At 62.7% G+C, this 14,425-nt stretch overlaps 1 protein-coding gene across 1 annotated transcript in view; it reads right to left on the bottom strand.

Annotated features, from left to right (window-relative positions):
• Positions 1-14,425, bottom strand: part of Lama5 (laminin subunit alpha 5) — a gene marked incomplete at its 5' end in the record, with an annotated part of 43,664 nt that extends 29,239 nt beyond the window's left edge. Inside the window, 6 exons of the mRNA XM_004644200.2 lie at positions 806-903; positions 1,077-1,247; positions 1,332-1,450; positions 2,187-2,304; positions 10,068-10,220; positions 14,210-14,425. Of these exons, the coding sequence (XP_004644257.1) occupies positions 806-903; positions 1,077-1,247; positions 1,332-1,450; positions 2,187-2,304; positions 10,068-10,220; positions 14,210-14,425 (875 nt within the window). The remainder of the gene's footprint in view (positions 1-805; positions 904-1,076; positions 1,248-1,331; positions 1,451-2,186; positions 2,305-10,067; positions 10,221-14,209) is intronic.

The following is a 14,425-nucleotide window of genomic DNA, read 5'->3' as shown; positions in this document are numbered from 1 at the left end:
CCCTGGATAGCCAGGCTCGGGCCTCATACCTGTTAGCTGCCTACAGAAGGGACGAAGGCAGGTAGGACCTAATCCCTGGGGCCGCCCCGGCAGAAAGAGGACGAAGGGTCCAGCCTGCCGGCCACTCAGGGGAGGCCTGCCCGGGCACCAGAGCCACCGGGATTGGCCTCAGGTACAAAACACCCGACAGCGGCTGGGCCCTGCCTCACTGGGAACACCTCGCACTGCTGTGGGCAGAGCTGGGCAAGGTGCCCAGGAGGGAGGCCAGAGTCCCCTTGTTAGATGGGGTGCTGGTTGACCCATCCCGGACCTGACCCCTGTCTCTGGCTGTGCCTGTGTCAGTAGGAAAGGCTGAGGGACTGGGGAAAGCACCCCCATAGTGCACGAGGGCTGCCTGGGCGAATGGTGGGCACCTGTCCATCTGGGGGAACACACCTGTATAGCCTGGGAGTTTGGGGTTTTTTGAGACAGGGTTCACTAGGTTCAGGCAGGCCTTAGCTTCGTAGCAATCCTCCTGCCTCAGTCTCTGGACTGATGGGATTACAGGTGTACACCACCAAGCCTGTGCAGGCCGGCCAATGGCCTCCATGGCTGACCCCCCGGGCAAGTCCCGGGGTCTGGAGGAAAACCCCACCTCCGTCAGCTTTGGAACAGTGCCCCACCACAAGGCAACCTAGGCAGGCTCATAGGGCCCTGCTCCTGTACGCCACTGTGTGGACAGGCCACAGGGTAGACGGGAGGCGCCACACAGGTGAAGCCAGGAAGGGGGCAGACAGCTGGGACTGACAGGGAGCCCAGGTCCTACCTGAAAGGGTCCAAAGGGTCTTTAGCGTCACAGACATCCGCGTGGCCGTGACAGACACAGCGGCCGCCGATGCTGATGTCCTTTATGCTGTAGTAATACTGCAATCCAGAGCCATGAGCTACCAGGCTGCTGCCTGACCACACTGCCCCCGCCTCCACCCACTGTGCCCACCTCCACCCTGGGTCGCGGCCGGAGGCTTCTGCAGGCCAGCCAGCTCCGCCTGGACCTCACCCAGCCCAGCTGGAGCAGCCTCGCTCCCTCGCTCACTCACCCGGCGGGTGACAGTGGGGTCCCGCAGGGCCTTGCCCATGAGGTGGCCCAGCAGAGTGTTGGTGCGCAGAAACCGCAGCCGGACGTTGGTGGCTTTGGTGAAGGCTCGCAGCAGCGGGGAGTAGGAAAAGTTCATGGCTCCCGGACGCCCATTCACCAGGGACACCACAATCTGCGGCGGGGTGGCGGGCAATGCTGGCTGAGCCACACGCCCAACTGCGTCCACTGCCGCTGCTCCACCCGCCCTGGGGCCCACCTCGCCATTCTCCAGGGGCACTATGCGCGAATACTCAGTGGTGCAGATGGTGTCGTCATCCCGCGTGATTCGCTCCAGCGTCTGTGGCCCAAATCGCTCCAGGCAATCCGTCTTGGAGGCTGCAGAAACAAACTGGAGGGTGAGGGCAGGGGCCACAGCCAGCCCGCAGCCACTGGGGCCCAAGGCAGCCCCTCTGCTCCCTCCACCTCCCAGAAAGGGGAGTGGAGTCCCGTGGCTGGGTCCCACATAGCCCTGGCCCTCGGGGGTGCTGGCCAAAGAGCAGAAATCTGGCAGGTGGCGGTACCCTGGAGCCTGCCACGCTCAGAGGCAGGACTGGCACAGCTGCACCAGCCCACCAGAGGGCAACCCTTCCTCATGTCCCTTTCAGATGACCACCCTCCGCCCTCTCTGAGGACAGTCCCAGCAGCCCATGAGGGAACCAGCCCCCTGGGTCTCAGGAACATGTGGAGGGCCTGTCCTATGGCAGCTACTGTCTCCTGCCAAGATGGCAAACCCAGAGAGCCCATGGCCAGGCTACTGACTCCAACACCCCTAACACAGGTTAACTAAGCTGGCAGGATGGGAGCCCGGAGCTGCCAGAGCCACACTGGCACCAAAGAAGCCGCCGACCACGCTGCCGGTGCAGAGGCACCAGGAGATGGTTCAGAGCTTCCGGGCACCACCAGCACTTGCACAAGTCCTGCCCGGAGGGGTGGGGCACAAGCCTTCAGGAGGCTGGAGCTGACAGTGCTGCCCGGAGGCAGGCAGGAGCGCAAGGCTCGGCACCAGGGACCTTGAGCAAGCGTGGCAACGGCAATCACGTAGCAGCTCCACTCCCAGACCTAGAACACTCACAGGCGAAGAACTGCCACGGCTGGTAGGTGAGGCCGAAATCTGTGGAGCGCTCCAGCACCCAGAGGTCTGGCCGAGGGGAGTTGGCGAACTTGATGAGCACGTAGGCCACGTGAAAGACCTGCACGTGGAGCAACAAGGATTCAGGACACAGGGACCCTTGCATGCTTCGGGGCTGGCCTGCCCGTGGATATGAGGCCTGAGGGCCACAGCGCAGCAGCCCCTTGCACAGCCCCTTCCGAGGAACCCTGAGGAAACCAACTGTGCCACAGGGCAAGGCCTGCGCTGGGGATAGTGGAGGACAGCAGTACCCTGATCCTGGAGCTGGCTTAGCCCAAGTCCAGAGCCCCAGCCTCCTCCCTGAGAGCTCAGGGAACCCCGGTCCCTTGAGCCCCGTGGCTGCTGATGGGGCCTGGGCAGGGCACACTGGGGGAACAGCCTGACCTGGCTGACACAGAAGCCCTGAGGTCAGCCAGGGTCCCCGAAGCCCTGATGTCCATCTAGGACAAGTGACCAGACCCCAAATGCCCCAGCTCCTAGCACATACCACTGGCGACTTCTCCTGCCACAGATCCTGTCCCAGCCTTGCCCTATCAACACCTTCACCTGCTCGCTGTCAAAGGGCACCCTGCCCCAAGAGCACAGTGGCTCAGAGGAAGCTGGAGTCCAGCCTTTCCACTAGGACACCCTTTTTTTAAAAAAAAAATTTATTTATTTATTTATTTATTTATTTATTTATTGTGTGTGTGTGTGTGTGTGTGTGTGTGTGTGTGTGTGTGTGTGTGGCCAGCTCAGCCCACCAGGGGTCGGGCTGGCTGGCATGTGGTGCTGGGGATTGAACCGCAGTCGCTGTCCTTTTGCTTAGCTTAGCTTGTTGTAAGTAGGTGCTTTAGACCACTGAGCCATCTCACCAGCCCTAGGACACCCTTTGAGTGACACTGAAAATCAGCCCTCCCAGATCTCAGTCTGGCAGGCTGGAGCGGGGGGACCCAACAGGCGGGCTGTGGCTTAGCTGTGGCCTGGATGCTCCAGGGCAGGCCATAGCCCAAGGCAGGCGAGCTGCTTCCCCAGAGTACCAGAACCCACTTCTCTGCCCAGATAGCCTTGGCCTGCTTTCCCCTGGTGCGGACCCAACCCTGACCAAGAAAGGACCACAGCTTGCTTTCTGTCTTCCTGACCAAAGCACAGTGACCCGGGACATGGCCACAAACCTCCCCGAGGGCCTGGTGGCCCCGCTGAAGCTCCTCAGCCTCACCTGTCCCAGCCTCACAAAGCAGGCACTCTGGATGGCTCCCCAGGAAGTGCTCCTTGGCTTGAGCCCACCTGCCCATACGTGGTCCCAGGCAGCCCCAGGACAGAAGGCCCTCACAGCCCTGTCCCCTCAGGCCCCACTCCTGCAGTCCCTCCTCTGCCTTCTCCACCACAATCTCTACTCCATCCATTCACAGTGACACCCTGTGGGCTTCCCCACCTGAGGGCTGAGATCCCCCATGAGGCAACAGACATGCCATGAGAGGCCGCTTCCCTGGGGAGGCTGGGCCAGGCTCATCCCCACCCACCACAGGACCAAGCTCCCAGGCGAGCCCCTACGGGGTGGAGGGCACCCGAGAGGTGGCTCCTGCCCCATGATCCTGCCGGGAACTGTGGTCCCTACACCTTCCCATCAGCCTGGAAGTTCTGAGGGCAGATGCTCAGCTCTGCTAGAGCAAAAGCAATGACCAGGGGACAGGGCCACTGTCACTGTTCAGAATGGCTTTATCCTGCGCAAGTCACAGCACCAGGGAGTCGCAGCTGCGTAGGCAGGGCCTGATCTGACCAGCACGGGGCCGATGACTCCTGGCAATTGCTGCTCCAGATTTTCTGCCCCAAGAGATGCCAGCTGGCAATGCTGTCAGACAGGCCAGCCCCACATCCCAGGGCCCTGGGTGTCCTGCATGAGGCTTACTGGGAGGCCTTCTACCTCAGCGAAAGGAGCCTGGAGCTACTTGGTACCCCATGTGGGACCATGGATCCCAGGCAGCTCCAGCCCAGAGAGGCACAGATGCCCAGGTGAGGCAGGGCAAGACCCTAGGACCCCAAGTCAGGGCCGGGGTGCTGCCATGGTGGGAAGGCCAGACATGCAGGGACGCGGGTCTGGGCCAAGCGCAGCCTGCCCCGTGGGGGCACAGGCCTATTCAGCGGCTGCCAGGCTCTGAGCTCATCCTCCCATCCCCGCCCAGTGGGGGAGGGTTCCAGTGGGAGAGGATCCCACACTCAGGCCCATGGCTCATCCTGCACCCTGTTGGAGTTTGGGGGCTGGGACGGAGGCAGGGCAGGGTCTGTGTGAGGAGGGCCAGGACGTGGGGACCCTCCGGCTTGTAAGACACGGAGCCCAGTATGCCAGCTGCCCTGGCACTGTGGGCAGCCCAGCCCCAGAGAGGGCTCTGAGGAGATTAAACATCCCAGTGGAGCCCGTGGGACCCACCCCCGCCTTTCCCTGAGCAGGGGCCCCAGGCTGCACCCTCCTGGTCACTCTGCCCTTCCCTGGCCGGCTGGCCCCGCATTTTTCCCAGCTGAGAGCACTTTCACAAATATTGACTCCGAGAAGCTGATGGGCAGGATAACAGGGACGGAAACTTCCCACACGGGGGACACACTTGAGACCGGGACCTTCAGCCCACTGTTCATTCGAGCCTCTGTCAGACAAAGTCCTAGACAGCTGGACTTGAAGGTCTGACAGCTACAAAGGTGGTGGTGGCAGGGAAGGTGGTGCCTAGGTGCTCTGACCCGCTCCCAGGCCGCCGCATGCCCCTGGCATGGCCCTGTGCAGCGCAGACCCCGGCCTCCTGGACAGCGCCTGGCCCTCCTCGCCCTGTTCCACTCCGCTGCCAACTCCAGCTGACCTTTCCGCCGCTACATAGTTCTGTGTACAAGGGGAAAAAAATGTCTTTTAAAGTAAAAGCCAAACAAAAGCCGCTGGTTATTTTTAAAAATCTAGCTATTTTGGGGCAGGCATGTCTCCAGGCCAGCAGCCACTGCGCCCCCTGCCCCCACCCAGCCAGACCTCAGAGGGCCAAGGCTGCTAAGGAGGGACTCTGCCCCACAGTCCTGGCCCCACGAGGTCCCTGAGAGTCCAGGGGCATAGAGGCCAGCGCCAGGGCAGGAGTCCAGGGCAGGTTGCAGGTTTTGGGGCTAAGAGGGCCTAGGGAAGCCACCTCCACTCCCTGGGCACCGAGCAGTGGGCTCAGGCAGGGAGAGCGATGGTAAGAGGAAGGGCTCTCTTGCAGAGACACACAGATGGTCCCCAGAGTGCACCACACACTCCAGAGCTGGGAAGGCCAAGGGTGAGGGTGCTCAGGAGCAGGTCAGAAGTCACACCTATCTATGAGGGGCCCTGGGGACACGGGGGATGGGTGAACCTGGAGGCCACAGCCTCCTCACAAAGGGGTAGACTGAGGCTGGAACCACTGGGGAAGAGAGCAGGGCTTTGTCCTGTACCCAGGGCCCAGCCCTCTTGGGCCACCTGGGGGCTGGGGAGACCAAGGCAGGGCTCGAGCGCAGCCGCAGTACACATCCTGGGGTGAGGGGCCGGCCCCACCCACCAGGGAGGAGGCGTGACTCAGCGGACAGTCTGTGGCTCACCCCATCCTGCAGGAAGAACGCCCTGTGCCAGCCCAGGTCCCAGCCAGGGTCCCAGCAGGGCTAGGTGGAGGTGGGAAGCCCTTACTCCCACCAGGGGTCCAGGTTAGTGCCCCAACTGCAGCCCCTCAGGTCCCTGACCTCTTGACGGCACCTCCAGTCTCTAGATGTCCAGGCCAGCCCTGGAGGCCCTAAGTCCACCTGACCCACCCAAACCCCTGTCCTTCCTCCTAGGCAGAAACCCCACGTGGACACCTGTTAACATAGTAGGCAGGGCGGGGTGCTCACTCAGGCCACCAACAGGGTAAATAAATAAGCATGGTCATCTATCTCTACAACTATTCCGGAAGCTGGAAAACAGGCCCGGGGTGGACCCTGTCCCAAGTGATGGGGGAAAGGAAAAGTGACATAGAGGTCAGCCAGTGAGCCTGCCACCAGGAAGACAGCGAAAGCATGGGCTCCGTGAGGGCAGTCAGAGCCCCACAAGCCCCACTCTACCAGGGTGCCCAGTCTGCAGGCGTCCAGAGCAGGGCAGGAAGGCTGGGCCAGGACAGGGGCTTGACCGCCAGAGGAAGCACGTGGGGTCCCCACACCACAGCAAAGCTGGACCTGGAGTGGACTCAGTGACCCCAGACAAGCTTGGCTCCCTGCTCCTCCCCTCTGTAGCCTGGCCAGATGGTCAGCCTAGGGCCACAGGAAGTGGAGTTTACCTCAAGGGGACCCTGCAGCCGAAACCCAAACAGTTTAGTCTGTCCTGAGCGGTTTGCTGGGAGTCCATGCAAGGGGGCTGTTTGAGCACACAGGAGACAGAACGCTTCCCAGGCTGCCAGAGCCCGGGTCCAGGCAGGGTGATGGGGCAGCTTTACGTGCAGAGTGCGTGCAGTGTGCCGCGAACAGCTGCATTTGGTGACCATGGGACAGAGTGGCGGCAGCAAGAGAGGCTGGGAAAGAAGGGCCCTCAGCCCCAGGCACTGGCAGCCAGGCAGCTACTCCTCTGCCTGCCGATGGGACAGGGGCGGCGGGGCCAAGACGGGCAGCGCAGCGGGAGGGGGCTGCCATCTCCCTGTGTAGGGGGGGCTGCCCAGGAATGCTACCAGGACACCTCGCTCCATCCCCCAGGAGCCGGGCAGCAGGACGAGCCTGGCCCCGCTCTGCACCTGTCCTGACCACAGCTGTAACCGAAGCCGGGTCACGGCTGTACTTCCTGTCACTTCCCTGGACAGCCCTACTGACCATCTCCGGGCACTGGCCACATGGCTGAGTGCCCAGCCGAGCCCAGGAAGCCATGCATTGGCCTCGGCCACGTAACCGCCAAGCCAACAGCAGCCAGGGCCTAGAGGCCTCCAGCGGCCTAGGGTGGGCAGGGCCTGCAGCCAGTACGCCCCGAGCCCCCTAGCCTGGGGCACCCAGAGGCCCCAGCCTTGGCTTCCAGCCAGCCAGCCCATATCTCCTTCAGACGCCAGTGCTGGGACCTGCTTCCTCCACACTGGCGCTGTGCTCTTCCAAATCTCTGCCTCAGTGACCCCAAGTGTCCGGGAAGGACTCTCACTTCCCGGGGGTCAGGAGCGTCACCAATGCTGTCTGTGCCTCCCCACAACCGCCTCTGCTGGGGTGCACCATCTCCTCCTGCCTGTGGCTCCCCGTTCTCAGGGCACAGCCGCTCACCCTGGTACTTCCACTCTGCACAGACTGCTCTTTTCCCACCCCGGCTCCTCAGCCCTGCAGCTCTGGGACTCTGGGACTGGGACAAGGCCGGTTTCACCTGAGCCACCAGCATGCAGGTAAGAACAAAGCGGGGGCCTCCCTGCCTGCGAGGGGCCTGGCATCCTTCCATTTCTTACCCAGACCAACCTGGGGAGGGGGGTTGACTCAACAAGGAAACTGGAAGAGGCTGCTGGGAGAGCGCCTGCGTGGCTAGGCCGCCTGGGCTGCTACAAAAGGCGGGGGGTGCAGGCAGACCTGGCCTGCTGTACCAGGGTGCCAGGCTGGGGCAGGACCGGGCAGGGTGCTTCAAAAAGGACCCTAGCACCAACCTACACACGGCATCAAAAGCACTCTTGTTACCTGGGCAAGGTCTGCGTGAGGCTCTGGAGGGGAAGCCGGGGCCCACAATCTGCCCACTCAGCCCCAAAAGCTCCCTGAGGACCCAAGGAGTCCTCAAGAAAGAACCTCCCTCTGACCCCTGAACAGGTCAGCAGGGGCGCAGGAAACGGCTCCCTGAGTCACTGGTCACAGGCAGGCAGCCTCTTCCTACAGCCTCTCCCCTACAGAAAGGACCTAGGAGGCCCCAGCCCAGGCCCTCCCCGGGGTCTTGTCCAGGGGCCTAGATGCCCCTAGCTGTGTCCACAGAGGCCACAGGCAGGTGCCCACCACCCATGCACAAGACAAGAGCAGCAGGCAGCCCAGCCCGCCATCCCAGGCCTGCCTGCCCTCACAGGAAGCCATCTACGCTGTACCAGCCACCCCCACTGCCTTCCTAGGGCATCCGCTTCAATCCCAGAACAAAGGCAGTGGCCCAGCCCAGGCCAGGCCAGTTTCCTGATGAGCCCCAGCCCAGCCCAGGCCAGGCCAGCGCCTTGGCACAGAACCCACGAAGACAGAGCTGGAACCGGGTGCTGCTGCCCACCAGGCAGGCTCCCTGGGGGCCGAGACAGGGTCTCCATGGATGCATCTACACTGACAGTGAAGGGTGGACGGAAAACGCCAAGGGCCCCTCCCAAATGTACAGCGTACAGCTTGTGCAACTGAGGCTTGGAGACACAGGATGCGGCCCCAGCGAAAGCCTCTCCTGACTCGGAATGATCTAACGACCCCATTTATAGATTGGAGACTTATGGCTCATACCTAGATGCCCCCCAAGAGCCTGATGTGCTCACAGGTGGGAGCCTTGGAGGCCACTGGATTGCGGGTGTCAGGACCACCTGCTGGTAGGAGGTGAGCTCAAGGGGAAGAGGGGAGGGGTCTGCCAGGGCAGCTCCTCCCTGGCTCCTCCCTTCACTCCACTGCCAAGATGCCCTCCTCTGGCCCAGGCCTTCCTCTGCAGGATAGGAACTTCTAGAACACGCAAGCCAGGGCCCAGCCGCGTTGCCTGCAGAGGGGTTTCTGTCCCTTTCTGAACTTGTGTCCTCGCTGCAACCCAAGGTATGGAGGCCTCTCACGAACCTGGCAAGGACAGGCCCCAGGGGCAGCTAGATCCCTTTTGTCCCCAGCTGGCAGCCCGCAGGTGCCGGGAACTTTGTCTTCCAAAAGAGAGGCTCCGAGAGGGCCCAGGCCCAGGAGTGGCACCCCAGCCCACAGTACTGCCTGCATGGTGCCAGAGCTCTGCAGCCTCCCTTAGCTGCCGGGGACACCAGTCCTCACCCCTTACCCCAGTCCTCTGCCCAAAATAAACGTTTGCTGGTTGTTTTTTTTTAACCACAAAAAAACAAAACAAAAAAAAAACGTTTATTTTGGGCAGAGGACAGTTTAGTGGTCTAAGTGCCTGCATGGCAAGCGCAAGGTCGCGGACTCGATCCCTGGTACCGCATGCCATGCTGGCCCTTCCAGGGCACACTGCGCCAGCCTCCAAAGGTGCACGTGGTGGTGCACCCCTGTGATCCCAGCACTGGGGAAGCTGACAAAGAGGATCACTACAAGTACGAGCTGCATAGCAAGCCCTTGCACCAATAAATAAAAAGATTAAGAAAAAAAAAGGCGGGGCACAAAGGCCCTCTGCACAGCACAGCAGGCCAGGATCTGGGCTCACAGATAGGGGCTGGCATGGGGGGCGAGGGGGTTCCAGGCCCAGTCTCAGGTCTTACTCCCCTGATCCTGGTCCCAACAGACAACAGGGCTGCTGGCCCATTTAACAGGTGAGGAGCCCAAGGCTGAGCACCTGGCTGTAAGGAGTGGGCCACAGCGGCGTGAATCGGAGGCAGCCAGGAGTGAGGACCGGCCAGGGTCCTATTCACCTTGGCAGGTGTGCTCATCACCGGAAAAGGCCTGATCACCACTTTCTGCCCAGGAGCCTCAGAGCCTAGGGCGGGACAGCCTGGCCTGGAGCTGGAGGCCTGAACCGCACCTAGCCCCTAACTATGAAACCGCCCCAGAAACACAGGTATCCCAGGAATGCCCACTTCCGGCTCCGCATTCCTGCAACCCCTCCCACACCAGCCAGGAATTCCTTAGAGTAAACAGCAGGGGCGCAGCAGGGCTCCCTGCTTCCTGCTGAGCAATCAGCACCCCTCTCCTACCTTGCCTCCACACTGGAGAAAAAGGGACCCCTACCTGGCCCAGGTCCAGGGTGACGTTGACCTCATTGTACTGCAGGCCGCGAGACAGTGGCGGGCTCTGCCACCAGCGCTCTGTGCCATCGATGGCGTTGCTTACAGGGTGTGCCTTATTGATGTTGGAGGCTGTGCAGATGTCACAGTACTGTCCCTGCCGGGAGAAACACGGGGTCAGCAGGGGGCTGAGCAAGGGCTGCCGTCCCTCTAGTCACCCTCCTAGCAGGCTATGAATCCCAGGCCCGGTCCTTCCAGCTGCCACGGCCAACCTCATCCCCTGCAGGGCTCGGGCCTACTGCTGCTGGTTAGGGAGCCACATGAGACAGGCCTTGCGCCTGGCAGTACCACTTGGGAGAAAGCAGGAAATCCCACGGAAGTGAGAAAATCAAGCCCAGCCTCTCTGAGGAAGTGGTGTGACCTTCAGGGTAAGGGGAATTCTGCTCCAGGAAGAGCTTCAACCAGTGCAAAGGCCCTGTGGCAATGCAGCCAGGGCCACGGGCACCCCACAGGGACTCACTGGAGGTGGTATGAGATGGGAGGCCAGAAGAAAGCAGAAGGCAGAGCTGCAGATGGAAAGAGCCTGGAAAGGAGGGATTCTGACGGCCGGAAGAGCTGGGTTAGTCAATGTTCTCCCTCCCCGCACCAAGCTATGGCACGCAGGCACGCACACCCCAGGTGCTACAGGGCAGCCCGCAGGGTCAGAGGACAGGCCATGGGGTGTAGGGACGTGGACATGGCAGCTGAGGCCCAGCTTCCTGACTGCCCGCTTCCAGTCCTGCTTCCAAGCCCTGGGACAGGGCCAAGTCACAGCACCCATGAGTCTCAGTGTCCCCATCTGCAGAGTGGGGATAATGTTGCACCTGCCTCAAGCCAAGGAAGGATTAACAGATCACACAGGCTTGGCAGCTGCTCCTGTGGCAGATCAGCCACCTGCTGTGGGGCCTGTGCTCTGAGGCCAGAGGAAGCAGGGTCCTCGCCTGCTGTCCCTGGTAGAGGAAGGGAGGGGGAGGGCCCTGGCTGCTAGCCCTCGGACTGCCCCCTCCAAAGAAACCAGACCTGCTGTTCCTCCACACACAAAGGCAGCCCTGAGGACTTGGCATCCATCGATGCCCAGTCTGCAGCCAAGGCTGCCCCACCCTGCTAGGCTGGTAGGGGACCACGTACTGCAGGAGAACATGACCGTGGGAGATCCTGGCCCCCACTCCCAGGTTGAAGTAACCCCAACTTCTTAGTGCTTTCCTAGCTCCTCCTGGCAGTACAGTCCACGTGGGGCCTCCCTCGCCCCAAACCCTGTGCCTGGAAGCGAGGGTGATGGGTTGGGGAAAGAACTAAGAGCAGGGCAGGTGTGTGCCCCGTCCCGAGCCCCGGTCCTGCCAGGGGGCACTGAAAGGTGGAGTGAACACATCAGGGTAATCAGCCAGGTAACTAGGTAACTTGCATGGTGGAATAAACAAAACAGGCTGACACCTGGCAGGGTGCGGGTCAGCATCCTGGGTGGCCCAGAGCAGAGGCTTACAAGGGTGACATCTAAGTGGGCAGGCAGGAAGGCCACCAGCAGGGGCCAGGTCTGAGGCAGGGCCACCCAAATGCCCAGCCCACAGGTTCTGGGGGCTCTGTTGTCTTCAGGCCCCCAGACACATGCAGAGGGCCAGGCCAAGACCTTGTGGGCCACACTTGAGCTTAAGTGGTGAGCAGGGAACCAAAAGCAGACCCCCAGGGCTCACTGACAACCCCACGCACAGGTTCTGGCTCGGCCGGGAGTCCACAAAAAGAGGTGGGCAAGCCACCTGCTAGGCAAGTCCCAGAGGCTGGATGCTGAGGGTCCCTAGCCAGCTCTGGTCTCCTAGAAACCTAGGAAGCTCACTCTCAGCCCTCACCAGGCAACCAGTTGGTCAGAAAGGAGGGCGAGGAAGTCTGAGTGCTGCTGGAGCAGGTGCCTTCCGTGGCCAGGGCCCCCAGCAGCCCCTCTACTGGGGTGCCACTCACAGAGGACAGCTGGGAAGCCAGGTTTCCTCAGGCCTTGCCGCAGAGGGCCCTGGCTGGGGCAGAACTAGGAAGAGTAAGGGGCTGACAAGCACTTTCCCTTCCAGTAAATTACCAGCTACCCCACCCCAACACAGTCCTCTGATGCTCACTTCAGCTTGAGTGGTAGGAGAACTGGAGGTCCCAGTGCCTGCTCCAGCCACATACTCACTGCCTCACCCAAGTGCCCAGGCCCCCTTTCTATCCCACCTTGATGCCCAGGGCCCCAGGTCCTCAGTGACTCACACCCACACCAGTGCAGACCGGGCTCCTGAAATAGGGAGCAGAGGCGACATGGCGTCCCCAGCACCTCCTCTGCCCACCCCTGCCCTGCTTGGTCATCCCTGCAGTGAGGCCCTGTGCTCTCCACAAGGTGACTGGGCCACAGAGCTCTGACTACCCCAGTGGCCCAAATAGAGGGTTGTTAAGTGCAGGCTTTCGGAGGGCATCTTTGTGTCCCTGCTGGACCTGCACTGGGGGGGCAGGGACCACTCCTGGGTGTGGAGCCCCAGCCCGGCATGCCCAGCAGGCACTGTATGGCTGCTTTCTGGCCATGAGAGGTGAGCATGGCACTGGGTCCACGCCACAAGTGAGGACCTCCAGCTCAGCAAGGGGAGCCGCTCAGCTCAGGAGAGGCACAGAAGGGCTCTGGCCCTGGCCAACGCTCCCAGCCCCAGCCGTTTATCCCACACAGAGGCAAAAGCAGCCACAGGGGAGACAGCCAAGCAAGCAGTGCTTTGCTTCCAGACATCCACGTCAGGGAAGGGTGGTCTGGGGTCCCCAAGTGGACAAGGGCGTCCCTGGCTAAATCAGCAAACTCCCAGCTAGCCAACAAGGAGAAGCCGCAGAGCTCAGCTGGGCCCTCTGTATCACAGAGCTCCCTCCTGGGACCCGGCCAGGAGACAATCAGCTTCCCACTCCTCAGTCCAGGGCTCTCCTCTGGCTGTGGACTTTCCAGCAGGTGTCTGAACATTTCCCAGCCTATTTCCCAGTCTGAAGAGCGGGCTTGCCACCCCCTATCTCTGAGGCCAGTGCTAGGCCAGGGGAGAACGCGGAGAGAAGCGCACCTCCGCCCGCAGTCCGGGAGGAGGCCGCGGGGGTGGGGTGGGTGGGTGCGCGGGGTCCTTCATTCAGCTCCCACTGCCTGGCTCCTGGGCCCTCCGCCCCGACCGAAGCCGACCCATTCCTAGCTACTCTCCTTCGCAGTTCAGGAAGGTGGAGGTAGGTCCCGGGAGGCGGCTCGGGTTACACCCGCCCCTGGGGGCCCCCTGTATCCGCTGAGGCAGGGGTTGGGAGTGGGGCTTAGGGGTGGGCTGTTGCGGCAGGCCCGGGCCCCTAACCCTAAGTCTTGAGGATCTGAACAGCCTTGCTTTCCCGGTCAGGGCTCCAACAAAATCCACCTGCAGGCTCCGGGCTTGAAGGACACGCCTGGAGGGGCTTCGGGAGGGGGGAGTCCAGGGACCGACCCCCTCCACGTACTACATCTCCCTAGGGAGCCTGAAGCCCAGGACCCTCCCACCGGCTGGGCAGAGAGGCAGCCCATGACCCCTACGGTACTACCAGGGGTGCTTGCCCTTATCCACTTCAAAGGTCCCACCGAACTCCCAGACCCGATCGGGACTCTTCCACCCTCGGCTGCAGACAGGAAAAGCGCCAAATCCTGGAGCCGGGGCGCCGGGCCCTGCCGCCTGCACCCGTCCCCATCCGGAGGCCAGCAGGTTCCAGCCTGTCCCGGGGGAAGGCGGAGCCACCCGCCCCCTCCTCACTGGCCGCCAGCGCCCACGCCAAATCCCGCCCTAGCAGGGAACCGGCACTTGGGGCTCCAGGGACTGGGCAGCAGCCCTTTCCCGCCCAGGTCACCGCCACCGAACTGGGCCGGCACCCGCCGACCCTGGGTCCACGGCGAGGACACTTTATGGGCCTCCCAGGAGGACGCAGTTTCCCCGCCGGGCTGGCGGCCCCTCCTGGTACCCGAAGAGTGCGGACGCGAGAACTGATATCGGGCTCCCCCGGCCCGCAGCGCTCCCCAGCAGCCCGGCTGAGCTCCGAGCGCGAGCCCGGTCGTCGCCGGCGCCGGGGCGCTCCAGGGCGGTCGTCCCCCCACACACGGCCCGCGCTCACCTGTATGGTCTGGTTGGGGTCCCCGCCGGCCACGGGGCCGCCCACCAGCTTGCAGTAGAGGTCCTCGGTGGGGCGCGGGGGCCCGCGCGCCGGGGCCTCCTCGCCGCAGGTCGCGGACGCGGCGATGCGCGCGCCCTCGGCCAGGTTGAAGTACGGCGGGTGAAGGCTGAAGCCTCCGTCCTCCGCGGCCCGCGCCCGCGCGGCTCCCAGCAGCGC

The sequence above is a fragment of the Octodon degus genome, unplaced genomic scaffold (assembly GCF_000260255.1).
Source record: "Octodon degus isolate 3935 unplaced genomic scaffold, OctDeg1.0 scaffold00194, whole genome shotgun sequence".
Lineage (NCBI taxonomy): Eukaryota > Metazoa > Chordata > Mammalia > Rodentia > Octodontidae > Octodon > Octodon degus.
This window is presented reverse-complemented; position numbering and strand designations above follow the sequence as displayed.